Source organism: Musca vetustissima, unplaced genomic scaffold, assembly GCF_032173495.1.
Source record: "Musca vetustissima isolate MV318-11 ecotype Yass unplaced genomic scaffold, APGP_CSIRO_Mvet_v1 utg2910, whole genome shotgun sequence".
Lineage (NCBI taxonomy): Eukaryota > Metazoa > Arthropoda > Insecta > Diptera > Muscidae > Musca > Musca vetustissima.
This window is the reverse complement of record NW_026885361.1, coordinates 260,318-284,968: the sequence shown is the minus strand read 5'-3', so window position 1 is coordinate 284,968 and position 24,651 is coordinate 260,318. Positions and strand designations below refer to the sequence as shown.

The following is a 24,651-nucleotide window of genomic DNA, read 5'->3' as shown; positions in this document are numbered from 1 at the left end:
AAATATTGTTATCGAAAATTATTTCTATAGAAAACCTTGTTATCGAAAAAAAAATCTGTGGAAAATCCATATTAAGGGTTAAGCAGAATGCTCGCGTTGAGCCATCCGTTGCGTTATGTGTTATCGAAAATACAACAACCACAAGGAAACGATAACACAAACGCTCGAAGTTGATGTGCGCTGCGCTTCGGAGTTAAATATATTTTAACTTTTTGCGTGCGTTAACGCGATAACAAAAAACGCTCAACGCGATGACCAGTGGCAAAACTGGTTCCATGAAACCAAAAACCATAAAACGATACAAAGTTGTCCACGTCCAAATAACCCACTGACCATAGACTAAATGACTGCAGCCTGCGGTTAAATGGGTGTATGTATGTGTGTGTGTGAAAGGACGGACATTGGTTCTCTATTAAATTGAAAAACAATTTTGTGAAAATATTTTAATTTTTTCCACATTTTGTTCGAAGGCAGCACGAGTTGGCTTTCCACAATAAATATGTACGTGTATATGTGTTTGTATGTATGTGTGTGTGTGTGTTTTTATTGAAAAATCATTTGATTTTTATTTATTTGCATGTGATGATGATGATGTTGCTCATATTCAGTGCAAAAAAATTACTGGGTAATAAAAGAAACCAATCGAATTGAAAAACAACAAATATTTTTTTTTTTTAACATTTACAACAAAACGTAAACAAATCGAAGTTCAGAACACAAGTGGAAAATTCATAAATCATTCAACAAATTTTATAGTTTTTATTTTTTTGTTATTCTGTTCGATTTTGAGTGGTTTGTGATTTTTTTTCGTGAAAGATATTTTGAAAATTTTTCATAGAATTTGAGAATTTATATTTTTTTTTAGTTTTTAGGTCAATGATCTTCAGAAAAAAATACTGACCATTATTAAGACCTGATTTTAAATTTCCTCTTCATACCCTCCACCACACTGTGGTACAGCAACGTCCCTATATATACTTCGATTTGCACGAAATTTGGCATAGCGAACTGAATTAAGCCTAGAACGATGTGTGCTAAATTTCGTGAAAATCGGTTCAAATTTAGATATAGCTCCCATATATAGTTTCGCCCGATTTTATGTAAATGGTGCACCAATGTCCCTATATATCTTTCGATTGACACGAAATTTGGCATAGCGTACTGAATTAAGTCTAGAACGATGTGTGTTAAATTTCGTGAAAATCGGTTCAGATTTAGATATAGCCCCCATATATACTTTCGTCCGATTTTAGGTATATGGTGCACGAAAGTCCCTATATATCCTTCGATTTGCATGGAATTTGGCATAGCGTACTAAATAAAGTCTAGAGTGATGTGTGTTAAGTTTCGTAAAAATCGGTTAAGATTTAGATATAGCTTCCATATATATTTTCGTCCGATTTTATGTATATGGTGCACCAAAGTCCCTATATATCCTTCGATTTGCATGAAATTTGGCATGGCGTACTGAATTGCATGTAGAATGATGTGTGTTAAGTTTCGTGAAAATCGGTTCAGATTTGGGTATAGCTCCCATGTATATTTTTGTCCGATTTTAGGTAAATGGTGAACCAAAGTCCCCATATATCCTTCGATTTGCACGAAATTTGGCATAGCGTACTGAATTGAGTGTAGAATGATGTGTGCTAAATTTCGTGAAAATCAGTTCAGATTTCGATATAGCTCCCATATATATTTCGTCCGATTTTAGGTAAATGGTGAACCAAAGTCCTTATATATCCCTCGATTTGCTCGAAATTTGGCATATCGTACTGAATTAAGTCTAGAGTGCTGTATGTTAAGTTTTGTGAAAATCGGTTCAGATTTGGATATAGCTCCCATATATATTTTCGTCCGATTTTAGGTATATGGTGCACCAAAGTCTTTCGATTTGCATGAAATTTGGCATATCGTACTTAATTAAGTCTAGAATGATGTGTACTAAGATTCATGAAAATCGGTTCAGATTTAGATATAGCTCCCATATATATTTTTGTCCGATTTTAGGTAAATGGTGAACCAAAGTCCCTATATATCCTTCGATTTGCATGAAATTTGGCATGGCGTACTGAATTGAGTGTAGAATGATGTGTACTAAGATTCATGAAAATCGGTTCAGATTTAGATATAGCTCCCATATATATTTTCGTCCGATTTTAGGTACATGGTGCAGCAAAGTCCCTATATATCCTCCGATTTGCACGAAATTTGACATAGCGTACTAAATAAAGTCTAGAGTGATGTGTGTTAAGTTTCGTGAAAATCAGTTCAGATTTAGATATAGCTCACATATATATTTTCGTCCGATTTAAGGTAAATGGTGAACCAAAGTCCCTATATATCCTTCGATTTGTACGAAATTTGGCATAGAGTACTAAATAAAGTCTAGAGTGATGAGTGTTAAGTTTCGTGAAAATCGGTTCAGATTTAGAAATAGCCTCCATATATATTTTCTTCCGATTTTAGGTATATGGTGAACCAATGTCCCTATATATCCTTCGTTTTGCACGAAATTTGGCATAGCGTACTGAATTAAGTCTAAAACGATGAGTGTTAAGATTCGTGAAAATCTGTTCAGATATAGATATAGCTTCCATATATATTTTCGTCCGATTTTATATAAATGGTGCATCAAACTCGTAATGTTTGTCCGATTGACACGAAATTTTGCATAACGTCTCAAATTGAGACTTGAATGTCGTTATTGCGTTTTGTTGAAATTCGTGCGGATGTAGCCATAGCTTGCATATGTATTTCGTACGGGTGTCTGATTGAGATTCAATTTTGAACAGTGCGACGTATGTATAAATTTTGCTATAAATCGTTTTCCATAAATTTGCCCCATGGTACGCATACGACTCTAAATCGGCCTGAATGAAATTAAAATTTAGCATAGGTTGCAGAAAGACATGAGCATGTTCCTTCGAGGGAACATTGACATAAGGATACATATGTACAATATAGCCAAAGTGGTGAAAGGGTATCATATAGTCGGCCCAGTCCGACTTTACTACTCTCCTTACTGTTTTTTTATAATAAATTTTAATTTTACTTTTTTTTTCATTTCCATTTAAACGATTTGTTTGCCTTTTATACTCTGCAGCCATTGACGGTTATGTTTTTTATTATTCAATTTTTATGGTTATTTTATTTATTTATTTATTGTCAATTAATATTTGTTCTTTTTTTTTTGTTATGGCTCAATTAAGGACCAATTGTTTGGAAAATATTCTTATTTTATAGCGATTTTTAAAAATGAATAAATATTTATGATGTAAAACCATGGGCAATGAAGGGAAACCATTTAAAAGTTCTCTCCTTTCTCTCTCTCTCTCTCTCTCTCTCTATCTTTCCAATAAGAATTTATCTCACTCTATCTCTCTCCCTATACCCACATCAGGCAAAACCCCGCACGCGTGCTCTCTCGCGAAATGAAATAACAGCATATTCTCATGCACATTCAATTGAAACAACAGAAAACCCATTGACGCACACACACACACATCGACAAGGCAACGCAAATTTGTTATTCTTTGCCCGAGCCTGCACTATATAATTTTATTGCAAACATTTTTGTTAAGTCATGTTTTTTATCATTGAAACCGTTTTTTTCCTCTCACTCTCTCTATCTATATCTCCGTTAAACCCTAATACACATACACACATGCATTCCCGAGCCATGCATGTTTCGCAACAAAATATTTCAAAAATTAAAAGAAAAATATGCATTTCGTTGTTATCCAACGCATAAATTTCTACTCCAGTTATTCACTTTCATTTCTCGCTACACTCCGCTCGCTCTCTCTCTCCTTTACAGTTATCCTTTCTGTGAATATCAGCTTGTCATATCTTTTCCGTAATTTTGTATTCTGGGCATATGGCATAGCATGGCATGCCATATTTTGTTCATTAATATTATTCCCTCCATCATATGTTCAGATTGTTGGCGGGCTGTTGTTGTTGTTGTTTTTTGTATGATGTTGATATCCTGATGTCGTGACAATATTGCAACATTCCCGTTCATGCATGTATGCATGCCGAAATAGATAGCGGAATTTTATTTGAAAGGCTATGGAGATGAGAGTTATGCGTTAGATTATGGATTAGATATTCAAAACAAAAATATTTAAAAGATTTTATTTAAATATTTGAAAAAATATTTCTTTAAAAAATATTTCTTTAAAAAAATATTTTTAAAAAATCTTTAAAAAAATATTTTTAAAAAAATCCACGCCTAAATATTTGAAAAAATATTTCTCTAAAAAAATATTTTTTAAAAAATCCACCCCTAAATATTTGAAAAAATATTTCTTCAAAAAATCTTTAAAAAATATTTTTTCAAAAAATCGTTAAAAAATATTTTTTTCAAAAAATCTTAAAAAAAGATTTTTTCAAAAAATCTTTCTTTGAAAAAATATTTCTTTAAAAAAATTTTAAAAAATCTTTAAAAAAATATTTTTTAAAAAATCCACGCCTAAATATTTGAAAAAATATTTTTTAAAAAAGTCCACGCCTTAATATTTGAATAAAAAATTTCTCTAAAAAAATATTTTTTAAAAAATCCACGCCTAAATATTTGAAAAAATATTTCTTAAAAAAATCTTTAAAAAATATTTTTTCAAAAAATCTTTAAAAAAAATATTTTTTCAAAAATCCACGCCTAAATATTTGAAAAAATATTTCTTCAAAAAATCTTTAAAAAATATTTTTTCAAACAATCTTTAAAAAAATATTTTTTTCAAAAAATCCTTATAAAAATATTTCTTTAAAAATCCACGCCTAAATATTTGAAAAAATATTTCTGTAAAAATCCACGCCTAAATATTTGAAAAAATATTTCTTTAAAATATTTGAAAAAATATTTCTTTAAAAATCCACGCTTAAATATTTGAAAAAATATTTTTTAAAAAATCCACGCCTAAATATTTGAAAAAATATTTAAAAAAATCCACGCCTAAATATTTGAAAAAATATTTTTTAAAAAATCCACGCCTAAATATCTGAAAAAATATTTTTTAAAAAATCCACGCCTAAATATTTGAAAAAATATTTTTAAAAAAATCCACGCCTAAATATTTGAATAAATATTTCTTTAAAAATCCACGCCCAAATATTTGAAAAAAAAATTTCTTTAAAAATCCACGCCTAAATATTTGAAAAAATATTTCTTCAAAAAATCTTTAAAAAATATTTCTTCAAAAAATCTTAAAAAAATATTTTTTCAATAAATCTTTCTTTGAAAAAATATTTCTTTAAAAAATTTTTTAAAAATTTAAAAAAAAATATTTTTTAAAAAATCCACGCCTAAATATTTGAAAAAATATTTTTTAAAAAATCCACGCCTAAATATTTGAAAAAATATTTTTAAAAAAATCCACGCCTAAATATTTGAAAAAATATTTCTTTAAAAAAATATTTTTTAAAAATCCACGCCTAAATATTTGAAAAAATATTTCTTAAAAAAATCTTTAAAAAATATTTTTTCAAAAAATCTTTAAAAAATATTTTTTCAAAAAATCTTTAAAAAATATTTTTTCAAAAAATCTTTAAAAAAATATATTTTTTCAAAAAATCCTTAAAAAAATATTTCTTTAAAAAATCCACGCCTAAATATTTGAAAAAATATTTCTTAAAAAAATCTTTAAAAAATATTTTTTCAAAAAATCTTTAAAAAAATATATTTTTTCAAAAAATCCTTAAAAAAATATTTCTTTAAAAAATCCACGCCTAAATATTTGAAAAATATTTCTTTAAAAAATCCACGCCTAAATATTTGAAAAAAATATTTCTTTAAAAATCCACGCCTAAATATTTGAAAAAATATTTCTTTAAAAAATCCACGCCTAAATATTTGAAAAAATATTTCTTTAAAAATCCACGCCTAAATATTTGAAAAAATATTTCTTTAAAAATCCACGCTTAAATATTTGAAAAAATATTTTAAAAAAATCCACGCCTAAATATCTGAAAAAATATTTTTTAAAAAATCCACGCCTAAATATCTGAAAAAATATTTTTTTAAAAAAACCAACGCCTAAGTATTTGAAAAAATATTTTTTAAAAAAAATCCTCGCCTAAATATTTGAAAAAAAATATTTCTTTAAAAAATCCACGCCTAAATATTTGAAAAAATAATTCTTTAAAAAATCCACGCCTAAATATTTGAAAAAATATTTCTTTAAAAATCCAAGCCTTTATATTTGAAAAAATACTTCTTTAAAACCCCACGCCTAAATATTAGAAAAAATATTTTTTTTTTTTAAATCCACGCCTGGATATTAGAAGAAATATTTTTTTTTTAAAATCCACGCCTGGATATTAGAAGAAATATTTTTTAAAAAAATCCACGCCTAAATATTTGAAAAAATATTTCTTTAAAAAATCCACGCCTAAATATTTGAAAAAATATTTCTTTAATAGTGGAAGTTATGCAAATGTGGTATAGGTTGGTAATGTGGTATACCAACTTTTTTCTTAAACTGGCAATGCTAAAGTAACGGAATCTTGCTCAATTGTTTGCTACTCTCAGAGAATGAAGAGAGCAATAACCGGTTTTATTTTTTTAAGCAACGCTGATATTTAGTAATAAAAATTAAATTTTCCGCGTGGGTGACTTTTTTTTGGTTAGAATTAAAAAATATTTTTTTGTTATACGAAAGTATTTTAATCTTTTTAAGTGAAGTATTAAAATAATTGGTAAATACTTAAAAACCAAAAAAATAGTCGCAATTGTTCAATATATATATCAATATAGAAAAATTATATAAAATTCTCTAGTAAGTACAAGTGCAGCTATTGTGGTATACTTTGAGGTAGCAAAGTTCACATTACCTACCAAAAAAAAAGAATGCCGAAGAAAGGTGAAATAAGAAAATGGAACACAGAAGATATGAGAAGAGCTATACAGGCTGTTCGAGAAGGCGAAATGGGAATTCTCTTAGCTTCAAAAACATTTGGCGTGCCCCATACAACTTTACAAAGATATGCCAGAAGCGAAAAAACTATTGAAGAAGTTTTGCGTAGTAAGCTGGGCCGACCACCAATATTAAGTGAGGCTATGGAGAATGAGTTAGCTAGATATTTATTGGAAATGGAGGCACGATATTGGGGACTAACCAGATCAGATATTCGTTCGTTGTGTTTCCAAATGGTAACAATAAATAAAATTCCTAATAAGTTTTCTGTTATGAAGGAATGTGCTGGACGATTTTGGTTAAAAGGTTTTATAAACCGCCATCGAAACATTTTAAGTTTCCGAAAACCAAGTGGAACCAGTATGGACCGTGCTTGTGGATTTTCCAAACACAATGTTGATATCTTTTTTAATTTACTTGAGGAAGAGTATAAGAAGCATAATTTCCCACCTACACGTATATGGAACGTAGACGAAACAGGAATTTCAGTGGTTCCGTCAAAACAAAGTCAAGTAATTGCTAGAAAAGGGAAAAAACAAATTTGTGCGATGACATCAGCCGAACGAGGTTCTTTGGTTACCGTCATTACGTGTATGAGCGCAGGAGGCACGTTTGTACCTCCATATTTTATATTCCCCCGTAAAAACCACAACCCACTTCTTATGAAGGATTGTCCTCCTGGATTTGAAGTCATCCTGCCATTTATCTGGATGGGTTCAAATCCCAATATTTACGGAATGGTTTAAACATTTTTTAGCTGAAACGAAGCCGTCTGTAGAAGAACCCGTTTTACTAATCCTAGATGGACACTACAGCCACACGCGTAATATAGAAGTCCTTAATCTCGCTCGAAAACATAATGTTACCATTCTATCCTTGCCACCTCATTCAACACATAAGCTTCAACCATTAGACAAGTCGTTTATGGGTCCCTTAAAAACGTATTATAGTGATGAAGTACAAAGATTTGTAAGAGAGGAAGGCAGGAAAGTCACACACTATGACATTAGTGGCCTATTTACCAAAGCCTACTTGAGAGTACAAAATGGTCAAATTGCAGTAAATGGGTTTAAAGCTACTGGCATTTACCCATTTAATAAACATATTTTTAACGACTGTGACTTTATTGCAGAAAATTCACCAGGTGAATACAAATCAGTTTCTTTTTTTTGAAGAAGGAACAATATCTTTATGTTTTCATTTTTCAGAAAGTTCCCTGGAAACTACTAACTCCACAATAGCACGAACAAATGAAATAATAACTTCACACCGTAAGTTAATTATATATATATAACATATTCTTAATATATATATATTATACGGAAAACTATTTTTTAGAGGAAAAAACCAGGACAACTAATAATTTCATTACACCATGGGATATTTTTCCACCAACAGGATTGCGAAATCCAAAAACAAATGGCAGAAAAACGAAGGCTACCGTCCTAACAGCTTCTCCATACAGAGATGAATTAAAACAAAGCATTGAAAACATAAACAGAAAACGTAAGGTTCCGGCCAAAGCGTCTCGTAAAAATAATACTAAAAATGTTAATAGAAAAAAAGTCCGATCTATTATATATTCAAGTGATAGCGATGAAAATATTGATTTAGATGACACAACCGAGGATGAGGAGTATTTAGACGTTCCGCCTGCAAATGACTCGTTGTGTAATTATTGCGATAGGTCATATACGGATGACGTAGTTGTTAAGCCATGGGTCCCATGCTTGCAATGCGAACAGGTTTGGGCTCATGAAGACTGTATTCCTAAACGCAGTGCAATTTTTATTTGCTATTCTTGCAACTAATTAAAAAAGCCTTTGTTAATTTTAAGTGAATTATTTTAGTTACTTTTACCTAATATTTCCGAATAATTGTAAGTTAATGAATTTCTTTTGTTGTTTTAATAAATTTTTTTAACTATATTATGTTTTCATTTAAAAATCTAAACTCAATCTTGTGTGTTGGTAATGTGGTACACTATACCACATTAACATCATGTGGTATACCACATTACCTGCACTTTTTTTAAAACCACTTTTTATGGAATTTCCAATATTTTCTCAAATATCCCTTAAATTGTTAGAATAATATTATTTTCAAATTGATACATGGAAAGACAACACATGTAGCATGTTAAGTGTAAAATTTCAATTTAATCGGATAAAAAATAAAAACTTGGGAATCAAAAAACAAATGGGTATACCACATTTGCATCACCTCCTATAAAATCCACGCCTGGATATTAAAAAAAATATTTTTTAAAAAATCACGCCTAAATATTTGAAATAAATATTTTTTTTTAAATCCACGCATTGATGGATATTTGAAAAATGGTTTTTAAAAAATCCACGTCTGGATATTAAAAAAATATTTTTTTTTAATCCACACATTGCTTGATATTTTGAAAAATATTTATTGTATTTATTAAATACGACCATTACCCTATACATTTAATTTTATTGGCCACTATGTTATATAATTGTTGTTTTAGTCCCCCCTTTAATTTCAAAGTTTCCATTTTTATATTTTTCTTTCATTAAATTTTACGATAACTGTTTATGGTGGACTGGACTGCAAATGACTCGGCCATGGTTTCTTGTCATTAAGTAATCGTCTTCATCTTCGCCTTCATCATCGTTTTGCCATAAACATTCCCTCGTTCATTCGCATTCACAGTTTACGCTACATTAAACTGTCAATGCAATTACTAATTAAAATATCATTATGTGTATTGGTGTGTAACGATTTCTGCTTAAAAAGCCAAAAATAAATTCCAAGAATAATTCGAGAAAAATAATAAAAAATTATTCTCCCTCAATAAAGGAAATCCGCCATTGAAAGATGAGAGTCATCATTTTGTGTTTGTGAGTGTGCGTGTGTGTGTTTATTCGGAAATATATTTGTCACATTTTCCTGACATATTTACCAATGATACTTATATCAGTTACAATCAACTAAAGTACCCTATCACCCAACTTCCCCCCTTCCCTCACTCACACAACGGTACTTATATCCGTTACGTCAAAACATTTCCGAAGCCATTAACCTTTGACAAATGATACTCTGTTGAGTGTAGTAGTAGTTGTTGTTGCTGTTGTCAAAGTAAATGAGACGTCAAGTAATTGAGAGTCGTGTCCGTGTCGTACATTAGGGCAGGCTCGGGCAGAGAATAACAAATTTGCGTTGCGTTGTCGATGTGTGTGTGTGTCAATGGGTTTTCTGTTGTTTCAATTGAATGTGCATGAGAGTATGCTGTTATTTACTTTCGCGAGAGAGAACGCGTGCGGGGTTTTGCCTGATGTGGCATTAGGAAATAGTGAGTGTGTGTTGTGTTTTTGTGTGCAAATATTTGCCTCTCCCTAAACAAAGACATTCTTGCTAATGCGACGTGAAGAAGACATGACAACAACAACAAAAATTGAAGACATTTGGACAATTTAAACATGTCAACAATTTAAGTACCACTGGCAAATATTTATTTTAAAGAGAATTTCGAAAAAAAAAAAATAAAATATTTTTGCAACATTTAACCCTAACACCCTAATATTGGAAAAATTGTTAAGTATCGAAGCCAAACTAGGTTGTATTGCAAAAAAAGAAGAAATGTTTTCTTTCTTTTTTCGTTTTAAATACCCACTTGAACGATTTACAGTTATAAATGCAACAGTCAAAACGATCATAATGAGAACCGATGACAGAGAGATGTAACTGCAGAGGGGGAGGTGGAGGATGGCGGGGTCATATTACATAAATACACTCTTAACATAAATATTTGTTTGGTTGTTGTTGTTGTTGTTTTTTTGTACTTCAAGTTGTCACCACAGTAAAAATCATTCATCCATTCATTCATGAGACTGAGAAGTTCAAAGGGATTGCTTGGCAGGGCAGCCGCAGAAGCAGCATTTGAATTGCAAATATCAGCAAATGCAAAATAAAAATATGTTAACGTTTGCCGGATTTGAAAAACAGAAATATTTTTCCCATATAGGTTTGGATTTAAATAAAATAAAGTCCCAACATCCACCAAGGCGTGGATTAAAAAAAACAGAAAATATAAAAAATATAGACGTGGATTTAAAAAAATATAAAAAATATTTTTTTGAATATCCATTTAGGCGTGGATTTTTTTAAAAAAAATATTTTTTCGAATATCCATTTAGTCGCGTATTTTTTAAAAAGTATTTCTTTTAATCCATAAGGAATGAATTAAAAAAATTAAAAATTTTACCAATGGATTGGATTTTTTTTTAAATTTTTTTTTACCAAAAACCAATGGCGACCATTAGTAAAAATTAAAAAATTTAATACTGTTTTTATACCCTTCACCACACTGTGGTACAGGGTATTATGGCTTTGTGCATATGTTTGTAACAGGCAAAAGGAATCGAGATAGACCCATGGTTCCTTTTGAGAATATGCATAGAATCACTTTCTGAGTCGACAACGTACAGGTCGCATATATGATATTTGGATGAAATTTGGCATAGGTCAATTATTAGGCCCAATGAAGAACCCTAATGAAATATCTTTCGATTTGCACGAAATTTGGCACAGCGTCCTGAATTAAGCCCAGAATTATGGGTACTAAGTTTCGTGATAATCGGTTCAGATTTAGATATAGCTCCCACATATAGTTTCGTCCGATTTTAGCTAAATGGTGCACCAAAGTCCCTATATATCTTTCGATTTGCACAGAATTTCGCACAGCGTAATGAATTAGGCCTACAATAATATGTGTTAAGTTTCCTGAAAATCGGTTCAGATTTAGATATAGCTCCCAAATATATTTTCGTCCGATTTAAGGTAAATACTGCACCAAAGTCCCTAAATATTCTTTGATTTGCACGAAATTTGGCACAGCGTATTGAATTAAGTCTAGAATAATGTGTGTTAATTTTCCTGAAAATCGGTTCAGATTTAGATATAGCTCCCATATATATATTTTCGTCCGATTTTTATAAATGGTGCACCAAAGTCCCTTAATATCTTTCGATTTGCACGAAATTTGGCACAGCGTACTGTATTGAGTCTAAAATGATGTGTGCTAAGTTTCGTGAAAATTTGTTTAGGTATAGCCCTATATATATTTTCGTCCGATTTAAGGTAAATGGCGCACCAAAGTCCCTATACATCTTCCGATTTGCACGAAATTTGGAACAGCGTAATGAATTAGGTCTAGAATTATGTGTGTTGAATTTAATGAAAATCGGTTCAAATTTAGATATAGCTTCCATATATAGTTTCGTCCGATTTAATGTAAATGGTGCACCATTGGCACGAAATTTTGCACTGCGTATTGAATTAAGCCTAGAATGATGAGTGCTAAGTTTCGTGAAAATCGGCTCAGATTTAGATATAGCTCCCATATATATTTTCGTCCGATATAAGGTAAATGGTGCACAAAAGTCCGAATATATTTTTCGATTTGCACGAAATTTGGCACAGCGTATTGAATTAAGCCTAGAATGATGTGTGCTGAGTTTCGTGAAAATCGGCTCAGATTTAGATATAGCTCCCATATATATTTTCGTCCGATATAAGGTAAATGGTGCACAAAAGTCCGAATATATTTTTCGATTTGCACGAAATTTGGCACAGCGTATTGAATTAAGCCTAGAATGATGTGTGCTGAGTTTCGTGAAAATCGGTTCAGATTTAGATATAGCTCCTATATATATCTTCGTCCGATTTACTGTAAATGGTGCACCAAAGTTCCTTAATATTTTTCGATTTGCATGAAATTTTGCCCAGGGTAATGAATTAGGCCTAGAATAATGCGCGTTAAGTTTCCTGAAAAAAAATATTTTGCCCGTACTTTTTTCTGCAATTTTTTTTTCTTGTTGTTGGCATTGTTTTACGGAAAGAAGATAAATTGCCATTGCTTGCAATTCATTTATTTATTAATTTCAATGAAATTGTTATTGTTGCTGTTTTGTTGCAATTTTGCTCCTGGTAAATAAAAATGTGAGCTCTCATATTGATGACGATGATGACGGCAACAACAACAACAACATCGTCGTCTTCGTCATCGCCATCGTCGATGATAGATTTTTCATTAGGAAATTGTTTTTTTCCAATAATTTAACAATAAATTTGCGTTAAGGTAACAAAATGTACTTTACTTTCGTTTGACTTTTATGATTGTTTTCAATCATTTCCTCCTCTTCCATTCCCCTCCACTTCGCTTCCGTTTGGAGGGGGGCAAAATAATCAATTGAAAATGCCAATAATGCTGAAAGTGTGCTGTTGTTGGTGCTGCCATCCATTTGAAAATTGCCAGCTTAAATGCATGTGTGTGTGTGTGTGTGTGTTTGTGTTGGCATGTATGCATACACCCATGTGTGCGTTCACACACACACACATGGGTTTTTAGTTAAAGGGGATATTGGCTAGGTGTTTACATCTATGTACCTAGGTGGATTATATGACAATCCTGCTTATTGTTACTTGCTTACAATTACTAACGGGCATGCCTGGGCATGGGGATTTTCAAAGAAAGGCTTGCCTTTCTTTTTCGTTTTTGTGTGTGGGCGAGTGGGTGCGGGTGTGTGAGTCTTTAAAGGTATTGAGTGTTTCAATAGATACAAGTGGCTGTTAATTATTTAGTTTCTTATCGTATGCTCTGGATATTTTTGGTCATACTTGAGATTAGTACTTGGGGGAGGGGCCTTTTATTTTTCAATTATTAACCAAAGATAACAAATTTATTAATTAAAATACTATGTATGTATATGTATGTTTGATAATTAAATATAGATATGCTCTTGGCCTTTACTCGTCACAAGAAAAATTTTGGCAATTAAAAGAAAAAAAAATAACTAAGTAGATTTCCAAAAAAAAAATTCGGTACGCTGTGCAAAATTTATAGGTACTTTGGTGCCCCATTTATCTGAAATCGGGCGAAACTATGTATGGAAGCTATATCCAAATCTGAACCGATTTTTACGAAACTTAGCACCCATAATTCTAGGCTTAATTCAGGACGATGTGCCAAACTTCGTGCAAATCGAAAGATATATAGGGTCTTAGGTGCACCATTTACATTAAATCGGACGAAAATATATATGGAAGCTATATCTAAATTTGAACCGATTTTCACGAAACTAAGCACACATCATTCTAGACTCAATTCAGCACGCTGTGCCAAATTTCGTGCAAATGGAGCATAATTTACATTAAATCGGACGAAGATATATATGGGAGCAATATCTAAATCTGAACCGATTTTCTGGAAACTTAACACACATTATTCTAGACCTAATTCATTACGCTGTGCCAAATTTCGTGCAAATCAAAAAATATATTCGGACTTTTGTGCACCATTTATCTTATATCGGATGAAAATATATATAGGAGCTATATCGAAATCTGAACCGATTTTCAGGAAACTTAGCACCCATAATTCTAGGCTTAATTCAGGACGCTGTGCCAAATTTCGTGCAAATGGAGCATCATTTACATTAAATCGGACGAAGATATATATGGGAGCTATATCTAAATCTGAACCGATTTTCTGGAAACTTAACACACATTATTCTAGACCTAATTCATTACGCTGTGTCAAATTTCATGCAAATCGAAAGATATATAGGGACTTTTGTGCACCATTTACCTTATATCGGACGAAAATATATATGGGAGCTATATCTACATCTGAACCGATTTTCACGAAACTTAGCACCCATCATTCTAGGCTTAATTCAGTACGCTGTTCCAAATTTCGTGCAAATCGAAAGATATATGGGGACCATTTACCTAAAATCGAACGAAAATATATATGGGAGCTATATCAAAATCTGAACCGATTTTCTCAAAACTTAGCACACATCATTCCAGGATTAATTCAGTACGCTATGCCAAAATTCGTGCAAATCTAAAGATTTGCAGGGACTTTGGTACACAATTTACCTAAAATCGGAAGAAAATATATGTGGGAGCAATATCTAAATCTGAACCGATTTTCACGAAATTTAGTACACATCAATCTAGACTCGATTTAGTACGCTATGCCAAATTTCATGCAAATCGAAAGATATATAGGGACTTTAGTTCACAATTTACCTAAAATCGGATGAAAATATATATGTGAGCTATATCTAAAACTGAACCGATTTTCACGAAACTTAACACACATCATTCTAGGCTTAATTCAGTACGCTGTGCCAAATTTCAGGCTAATCGAAAGTTATATTGGTACTTTGGTGCACCATTTACCTGAAATCGGACGAAAAAATATATGGGAGCTATATTTAAATCTGAACCGATTTTCTTCAATTTCAATAGGTTTCGTCGCTGGGCCAATTAAGTGAGCTATGCCAAATTTCATTCAAAGCGGATCATAAATGCGACCTTACTTTGTTAACAATTTAACATATACAGACTTGCATTGACATGCATAAATCGACTCAAAATGCGTTTCTATGCATATTCTCAAAAGGAACCATGTGTCTATCTCGTTTCCTTTTGCCTGTTACAAAAATATGCACAAAGACATAATACCCTGTATCACAGTGTGGTGAAGGGTATACAAAAAATCAATATGGGATTATTTAAAAAAAATTATTTTTTTTTTAAATCCGTCGTTTTTTAATTTTTTTTTGACAAAGTATCTTTTCTAGACGTCAATTTATTTAAAAAACTTGTTTTATTTTTTCATACCCCAAAGGCGTGGATTTTTTGTAAAATTAAAAAAAAATTTAACGGCTTGGTTTTTTTTAAATATTTCTTAAGACATTATTTTTTTTAATATTTTTTTTTTAATAGTCCATTCAAGACCTCGATTTTTCAAAGCAATATATATTTGGAAGGCATTCTTTTTTTGTAATATATATATATATATATGGGTGTGTGTGTGTATTTTTTTATTTTATTTTACTGGAAGAAAAAAAATAATTAAAAATTATTTTAAAAAATATTACATTAAAATTAATTGTTTTAAGAAAAAATATTTCATAAATTATTTAATTTGAAGAAATATTTAAACGCACACACACACACACACAGAGAAATGATAACATGGTGCGTATGAGTTATTATGGCATTGACGTCATAAAGTATACGTCACCATGTCCAGGGTTTTCAATAGAAATGTTCATTGTATGTACGTTTTTTTGTTTTTGTTGTCCTATTTCCCATGTAGACCACCAAACAAATGTTCCATATTCGAATATCACCATAAAAATAATAATGAAGAACATTTATGACCCTGTAAACATATAAAAAAAACTCAATACTTCATAAACATTTCAGCCTTTGATCCATTGGAAATCTATGGAGGGGAATATATGCTTATGATATAAAAAATATATATTTTTTTATTTTTTAAATTTTATTACTTTAAAAAATATATTTGAAAACATTTCCAATACAATTGCAATCATTTGCTAACCATCCACAGGCGATCCTGTCATATATCCTTTATCTCTTCTCAATATATAAAGCTTGGTCATTTCATACCCTCATATATATTTTATTTTTCTTTTAATTTATTTATGCATATTTTATGTTTTCGTATTTCCTGGCCCAATTTGAAAACAAAACAAAAAAAATAAAAACTTTCAAATCCTTTCACATATCCTCCTTGCACAATAAGCCATTGCTGCTTGTGCCAGAGTGTTTGTGTATGTCTTTAGTCCTTTTTGTTGATCCCGATTTTGACAAAAAAAAAAACTATTGTTGCAATGGTATTGGTATTTACTTATTTTTCTTTCTTTTCTTTATTCTTCTATTCCATTCTATTCTAGAAATATATTGTTAATACGGACAAAAGTGGTGAACTTACCGTTACTGTACAGGTATGTATGAAATAATAATAAAAGAGAAATGTATTTTTTTTCTATTTATACAGAGAGTGTTGAAAGTTAGTAGGTGTATGAAAATAGATAATAAATAAAAATAATATTGTAAATAACTTCCGTATTTAATGATTTTAAAGACATTACAGAATATTTAAATTATTATCTTTTTTCATTTATACAGTGAGTGCCAAAATTGGGTCAGCATTTTTAAAACTAAATATATTTTAAAATAATATTATATGGTTGAATTAAATCATACGGAAAGACTTTAAAAATAATATTATTTATTTTCTTTTTTTATTATACAGAGAGTGTCGAATATTGGTATGCCGAACCATAAAATAAATAACCTAATTTTTTGGCTAATTTTTCATATTTAATAACAATTTTTGTTATGGTTTTAAAACCAATTTAAATATCAATTTTTTTCATTTATACAGTGAGTGCCAAAATTGGGTCCACACTTTTTAAATTAAATATATGTTCATATATTATTAATAATTAGGAATAATTTATATAATTGAATTAAATCGTACAGAAAGACTTAAAATTGGTATTAATTATTTTTTATTTATACAGAGAGTGTAGAATTTTGGTATACCAAACAAAAAATAAATACACAATTTTTTGTAAACATTTTCAAAATGTTTTTTTTTTTCAGAAATATGTAAAATTCAAAATAATTGAAAAATTTATCATTTATACAGAGAGTTCAAAATGTTGGTCAATATCCAAAAAAAATTTTTTTGGTTAATTTTTCAGATCAAATAATGAGTATGTCATTTTTTAAATCTAATTTAAATGTAATTTTTTTCATTTATACAGTGAGTGCCAAAATTGGGTCAGCATTTTAAAAACTAAATATATGCTTATATAATTAACAATTAAAAAATAAAAAATAATTAAAAAATAATATTATATGATTGAATTAAATCATACAGAAAGACTTATAATTGTGTATTATTTTTTAATTATACAGAGAGTGTCGAATTTTGGTATACCAAACAAAAAATAAATATAAAATTTTTTGTAAACATTTTCAAAATGTTTTTTTTTTCAGAAAAATGTAAAATGAAAATTCATTGAAAAATTTATCATTTATACAGAGAGTGCAAAAAGTTGGTCAATATTCAAAAAAAATTTTTTTTTTGGTTAATTTTGCAGATTAAATATTAATTATGTCATCTAATTTAAATGCCATTTTTTCATTTATACAGTGAGTGCCGAAATTGGGTCGGCATTTTTATACCCTACACAACTATGTTGTCGGGGTATTATAGCTTTGTGCAGCCCCAAATGTTTGTAACGCCGCGAAATATTGGTCCTAGACCCACCTTTAAGTATACCGATCGTCATATCTCGACTAGCTGAGACGATCTAGGCATGTGTGTCTGTCCGTCCGTCCGTCCGTAATTTGTAAACACGATACAGGCCACACTTATGGGTTCTGGCCAATGAAGACCCCTATTGTTTTTGGAAAAGATCGGTTCATATTTAGGGGATTAAATGGACCAAAAACTTTATTTTTGTCGGGTTTTCTGGTCGCTCGATAGGTCGCAATTATGGCCCAAACATCGCGATTTTAAACGGGCTTTGGATTGGGCCAAAGAATAAGCATGTCTGTTTTGATAAAGATTGGTCAATATTTAGCGAGTCAAATGGACCCTGACTTTTGTGTGGAAAATGACAAAATGTGTATTCTATGGCGTATATATTTACTCCTGAAGGACATAGACCCGAGAAGTTGATAGTATATCCAAGAGAAGTGGTTTACCTTTAAATTGATACCAATTGTATTGTCGTGTGTACTCGGATGTGGGAGTTACTCTCAAATATTTATAGGTACTTATGTATTCAGATATTATTTAGTAACCCATTAAATAGAGGTCGGAAATAGCAAGAAACATCCGCATAAAGTTCGACTTACTAACTGACTGACTGATTTAACGATTCATCAACGCCCAGACGAAACGGCTAAAGCTAGAATCTTGAAAATTTGGGTGAGGGTCACTCTTGGTATAAATGTGACAGATAAGGCTGGGTTTTTGGAAATTCGTACTAGAACGGTACGAAAAGTACTAAATATGGTATCATTTGTATTTGACGAACCCGTAGAGCTAGAACTCTGAAATTTGGATTGAGGATCACTGATGGGGTATAGAATAGATATAGCAAAGGGATTTTTGGATATTCGAATTATAACTATCCAAAAAGTACTGAAATGTACTAAATTTGGTACAATTTCGTAGCTGTGAATCGGATTGAGCTAAAACATGAAATTTGGAAAAATTTGAATTAAGTTTGAGAAGTAGGGTGGATATGAGAAGAGTTTGGAAAGTGTGTACTCATGTGTACGAAAAGTGCTATATGGTACTTTATTTGGTACAAATTTGATTTGGAGGTACAAATCGAGCTGATATCCTGAAAATTGAAAGTAACATTACCGCCAGAGTGTAGGATTGGGATATGTACGTAGTTTTGGAAATTTTTACTTATGTGTACGAAAAGTACTAAATCGTACTATAATTGGTACAATTTGGATTTGGCTGGACCGATAGAGCTGGAACAATGAAATTTGGAGTTAGGATCATTGTAGGGATGTATGCTTAGGGTCGGGATTCAGTTTAACAAATCTATATTTATTGGTACTAAATGGTACTAAATTTGGTACAATTTAAATTGTGGGTGAAGCGGTAGAGTTGAATTCATGAAATTTTGATTTAGGATTGGGGGATGTATGATGTTTTGGAAATTGGTTCTACTGTGTACTAAATTTGGTACTAAATTTGGTACAATTTAAATTGTGGGTGAAGCGGTAGAGTTGAATTCATGAAATTTTGATTTAAGATTGGGGGATGTATGATGTTTTGGAAATTCGTACAACTGTGTACTAAATTTGGTACAATTTGTATTGTGTGTGAACTGAACAATTTAATTTTTTCATAATTTTACGATTTTTTTTAATTAAAATTAATTTTTTTAAATGAGTATACCCATTTTTTACACTCTCTGTATAATACAAAAATAAATTATTTTATTGAATCTCATTTTTTTAATTTTACGAATTTTTTTTTTTAAATTGAAATTAATTTTTTTTATTTGTTTTTTGTTACCCATTTTTTACACTCTCTGTATAATACAAAAATATTTTTTTTTATTAAAATTCAATTTATTTTTTTTTTAATTTTACGAAATTTTTTTTAAATTAAAATTAATTTTTTTTTGTTTTTTTACCCATTTTTTACACTTTCTGTATAATACAAAAATAAATTATTTTATTAAATCTCAATTTAATTTTTTTTTTAATTTTACGATTTTTTTAATTTAAAATTAAGTTTTTTTATTTGTTTTTTACCCATTTTTTACACTTTCTGTATAATACAAAAATAAATTATTTTTTTAAATCTCAATTTTTTTTTTTTTTAATTTTACGATTTTTTTAATTTAAAATTAAGTTTTTTATTTGTTTATTTTTTTAATGTGTATACCCACTTTTCATACTCTCTGTAATGTATTTGAAGAGGAAATAATGTGAAAGTGCTTAAAAGCACTTGGGAATTTAGAACAAAAAGAATAAAACCACACACACACAAAAGAGTTATTACTGTGGAAAATTTATTTGAAATCTAAATTCCTTTGTTTATTTTTTCACTCTCTTCATTGTCCTAGAAAAGAGGGTCAGATTAAAGAAGAAAAAATAATTGAAATATATAAAAAAAATAATAGTAAATTAAAAAAAAAAAACTTTAATTTTTCTAAAGTTCATATAAATTTTTTCTCAAATTTAAATAGACCCACTTAAAGAAAATTAAATATTAAAAAAAAATAAATAAAACAGATTAAAGTCCCATTTTTAATTTCATTTTCAATTTATTTCTTTTGTCTGACCTTTTATTTAATGAGGGACAAATTATAAAAATATTTAAAAAATAACAAATTTAAATTTCTTATAGAAAATTTTCAAATTATTTATTTTAATGTAATTATTATTTTTTTCTCCATCTGACCTTTCATTTAAAACCCCATAAATAATTACAAATTAGCAATTAATTATTCTTACTGCCATTTTATACATTTTGTTAATTGCTTTTTATATTTTTTTCTTTGTTTCTCTTTTCCTCTTCTTCACATTATTTTTTTAATGTTAATAAAATAAACACACACAGGGTGATTTAACACAACAGGAAAAGCGTGCGGTCTTTATTACGGTCCATGATTTAGGATGCAATCGTGAGTATTACCACCTAACATCCGTTAAATATGAACTTCCATTTATTCCCACACTCACTCACACACACATCCACCCACACATACCACCACACATTTATCTAAAAATAAATACAACCCCTTTTCGTTTGGTGATTAAACTTACGTGACTCCGTGATAAATTTGTGCAGTCACCGGACACAAAAGGTTGCTGGAAATTAATTCAACCTTAAAGGTTGTTAACCGATTAGTTGTTAATTAGTTACACATACAATAACAGGGTTTGTGCACATATATTTATTTATATATATATATATAAAAATTGGGTGAAACATTAATTGTTTAAAATAATATATATTTTTTTACAAGGGTAGTTTTTTTCCAAAAAAAAAATATTTTTTTTTCAAAGTTTATATTTTTCCAAAAGAAAAATTATCAAGGCGTAAATTTTTACAAAAAAATATGTAGATTTTTTTGAAAAAGAAAATCCAGCAAGTATTTTTATTACAAAAAAATATATAGCGTATATTTTTCGATTTTTTTCAAGACCAGATTTTTTTTTTTTTTAAAAAAATAAATTTTTAAGGAGTATTTTTTTTAAGTTAAATAAATAAAAATATTTTATTCAAGGCTTTTTTTTTCAAAATATATTTTTTTTTTCAAAAAAAAAAAATTTTTTTTTTATTTTTTAAAAAAATTAGATTTTTTTTGAAAAAAAATCAAATTTTTATTTACAAAAATATAAAGTTTAGATTTTTCCAAAAAAAAAAAATTACCAAGGCGTAAATTTTTACAAAAAAAAATTATGTAGATTTTTTTGGAAAAAAAAATCGAGCAAGGATTCTTATTAAAAAAAAAAATAAAGCGTATATTTTTCTATTTTTTTTTTCAAAAAAATAAATTTTTTTTTAAAAAAAAAAAAATATTTTATTCAGGGCTTGTTTTTTCAAAATATATTTTTTCCAAGGCGTAGGTGTTTTAGTTTTTGTTTTTTCAAAAAAAAAAAAATATTTTTTAAAGTAGATTTTTTTTAAAAAAAAATCGAGCAAGGATTTTTATTAAAAAAAAATAAAGCGTATATTTTTCTAATTTTTTTTTTCAAGACGAGATTTTTTCAAAAAAAAAAAATTTAAGGAGTATTATTTTTTAAGTTTAATAAGTAAAAATATTTTATTCAAGGTTTGTTTTTTTTTCAAAAATATATTTTTTTCAAGGCGTAGATTTTTTTAAATATTTTTTAAGGTGTAGACTTTTTTCGGAACAAAATTTTAAAACGAGATTTTTTTCATAAATATATTTTTGTAAGGTTTAGATTTTTCCGATTTTTTTCGAGACAATGTTTTTTTTTGAAGAAAATATTTTTTGAGGAGTAGATTTTTTTTTTATTCGAGTCTTAGATTTTTTAATACATTTTTTAATACAAGGCGCAGATTTTCTTCCAAAAATAATATTTTTTCAAGAATAAGATTAAAACCAGTAAGGAAAGTAGTAATGTCGGTCGGAGCCGACTATATGATACCCTTCACCACTATGGGTATATTAAGGGGACCCCCCCCCATTCTCGGGGTCAAACATTTTTTTGATTTAATTCGATTCTACACTAATTAAAGAATGTCTCTACAAAATTTCAAGTAAAAATCTCAAGAACTCTTGAAGATATTGCCGATTTATTGTGTCAGCATCAAGTGACGGGTAAAGGGCTTCTCAAACTTTAAACGCGTTTTTCTCTTTTGCGAATGGCGGGCACGATAACTCAAAAACTAATAACCCAATCGATTTGAAATTTTTACACGTTTCTCTGTGAGTGTATAGCTATCGTATGAACTAAGATAAAGCCAATCGGTGATGATCTTCCTTACTTTTTAACTTGGTTATTGGTCAAAATTCTGCGATTTTTCAAAAATATTTTTTCAAAGGTCCGCCATTTTGTTAATTTTAGAGCGAAGTCAATAATCCTAGTTCATACGAGAGCCAGACGTGTACTCTTTCTAACGCCGTTGGAATTTTCGGATTCCGATAATCCCGTGAGGAGTTATCATGCCCGCCATCAAAAATAAGGACTTCTCTTTAATTACAAAAAACAACAACAAAGCAATAACAAAAATTTTTTGTAAATTATTTTTCTTCTTTTTTAAATCTTCAAATATATATGTGCAAAGTTACAAACCTTAACAAGCATTGGTATTGATTTACCAGCCCATTGAAAATCTTGAAAAATTAAAATCGAGAATGGGTGGGGTTCCCTTAAACAGATGCATCCTAACAGAAGGGCATTAACATGACCTTTATCTCTGAATGTGAACCGACTTAGATCAACCCATAAAATTTATGAAAATCGATTTAAAGCAAGTGTTAATCGGGCACCCGAATATTTGGAGCCCAATTAATACGAACTCGGTCGGAAATATATATGGGGACTATATCTGAACTTTTACAAAACGCAATTACGTCATTCTATGCTCAATTTTATACGTTGCTCAATATTTCATGTCAATATTAAACCGATTTTCAAGGGACTTTGGTGCACCATTTACCTTAAATTGGACGAAAAAAATATATGGGAGCTATATCTAAATCTGGAGCGACTTTCTCGAAACTTGGCACATATCACTCTAGGCTCAATTCGATACGTTATGCCAAATTGCATTGAAATCGAAAGATATATAGAGACTTTGGTATACCATTTTCATTAAATCGGCGAAAATTTATATGGGAGCTATATCTAGATCTGGAACGATTTTCAGGAAACTTAACACACATTCCCCAAGGACGTTTGGCCCAGAAATTGGAGAAAACCGGTTCAGATTTAGATATAGGTCCCATATATATTTTCGTCCGATTTAAGATAAATGATGCACCAAAGTCCCTGCAAATCGTTTGATTTGCACGAATTTTGGCATATCGTACTGAAGTTAGTTGTTGAAGTTAGAGTTATGTGTGCTAAGTTTCGTCCGATTTTACATAAATGCTGCGCCAAATTCCTAATGTTTTTCCGATTAATGCGAAATTTTGCACAAAGTATCAAATTGAAACGTTATTGAATTTTGTTGAAATTGGTGCAGATGCAGCCATAGCTTCCATATGTATTTCGAACGGGTGTCTGATTGAAATAAAATTTTTAACAGTGCGGCGTATCGAATAGAATTTATCATAGGTTGCAGAATGACATGAGTATGTTCCTTCGAGTTAACATTGTATCCTTACAATTGTAAGGATACATATGTAGAATATACCCAAAATGGCGAAGGGTATCATATAGTCGGCCCAGTCCGACTTTACTAATTTCCTTACTGGTCTATACAAGGCGTAGATTCTCTTCAAAAAAATATTTTTGATTTGAAAAAATATATATGTATATATACATATTATTCAAGGTTTGTTTTTTTCAAAAATACATTTTTTAAGGCGTAGATTTTTTCAAAAAAAAATCTTTTTCCTTAGTTTTTTTAACATTTTTTTTAATTATTAAAAAAATTTATTTATTTAATTTTCTTACATTTTTTGCAGATAATTCCTTCCAGGAATTCGTCAACAGTCCATGCATGACCGAAATCAAGGAACGTTCCTGTTTCATACACATTGATGTACCCGGACATGCTGATAATGCTGAGGCTCTGCCAGATAGGTAATTAACATGAAATTTACTATGTATTAAAATAAAAAAAAAAAATTAGAATATAAAAAATATATATAATAATAAAAATAATTATAATTAACTATTCTATAAT

At 29.6% G+C, this 24,651-nt stretch overlaps 1 protein-coding gene across 1 annotated transcript in view; it reads left to right on the top strand.

Annotated features, from left to right (window-relative positions):
* Nucleotides 1–24,651, top strand: part of LOC133332630 (exocyst complex component 4) — a 75,285-nt gene that overhangs the window by 30,885 nt on the left and 19,749 nt on the right. The window contains 3 exon segments of the mRNA XM_061541018.1: nucleotides 16,664–16,714; nucleotides 20,884–20,947; nucleotides 24,431–24,548. Of these exon segments, the coding sequence (XP_061397002.1) occupies nucleotides 16,664–16,714; nucleotides 20,884–20,947; nucleotides 24,431–24,548 (233 nt within the window).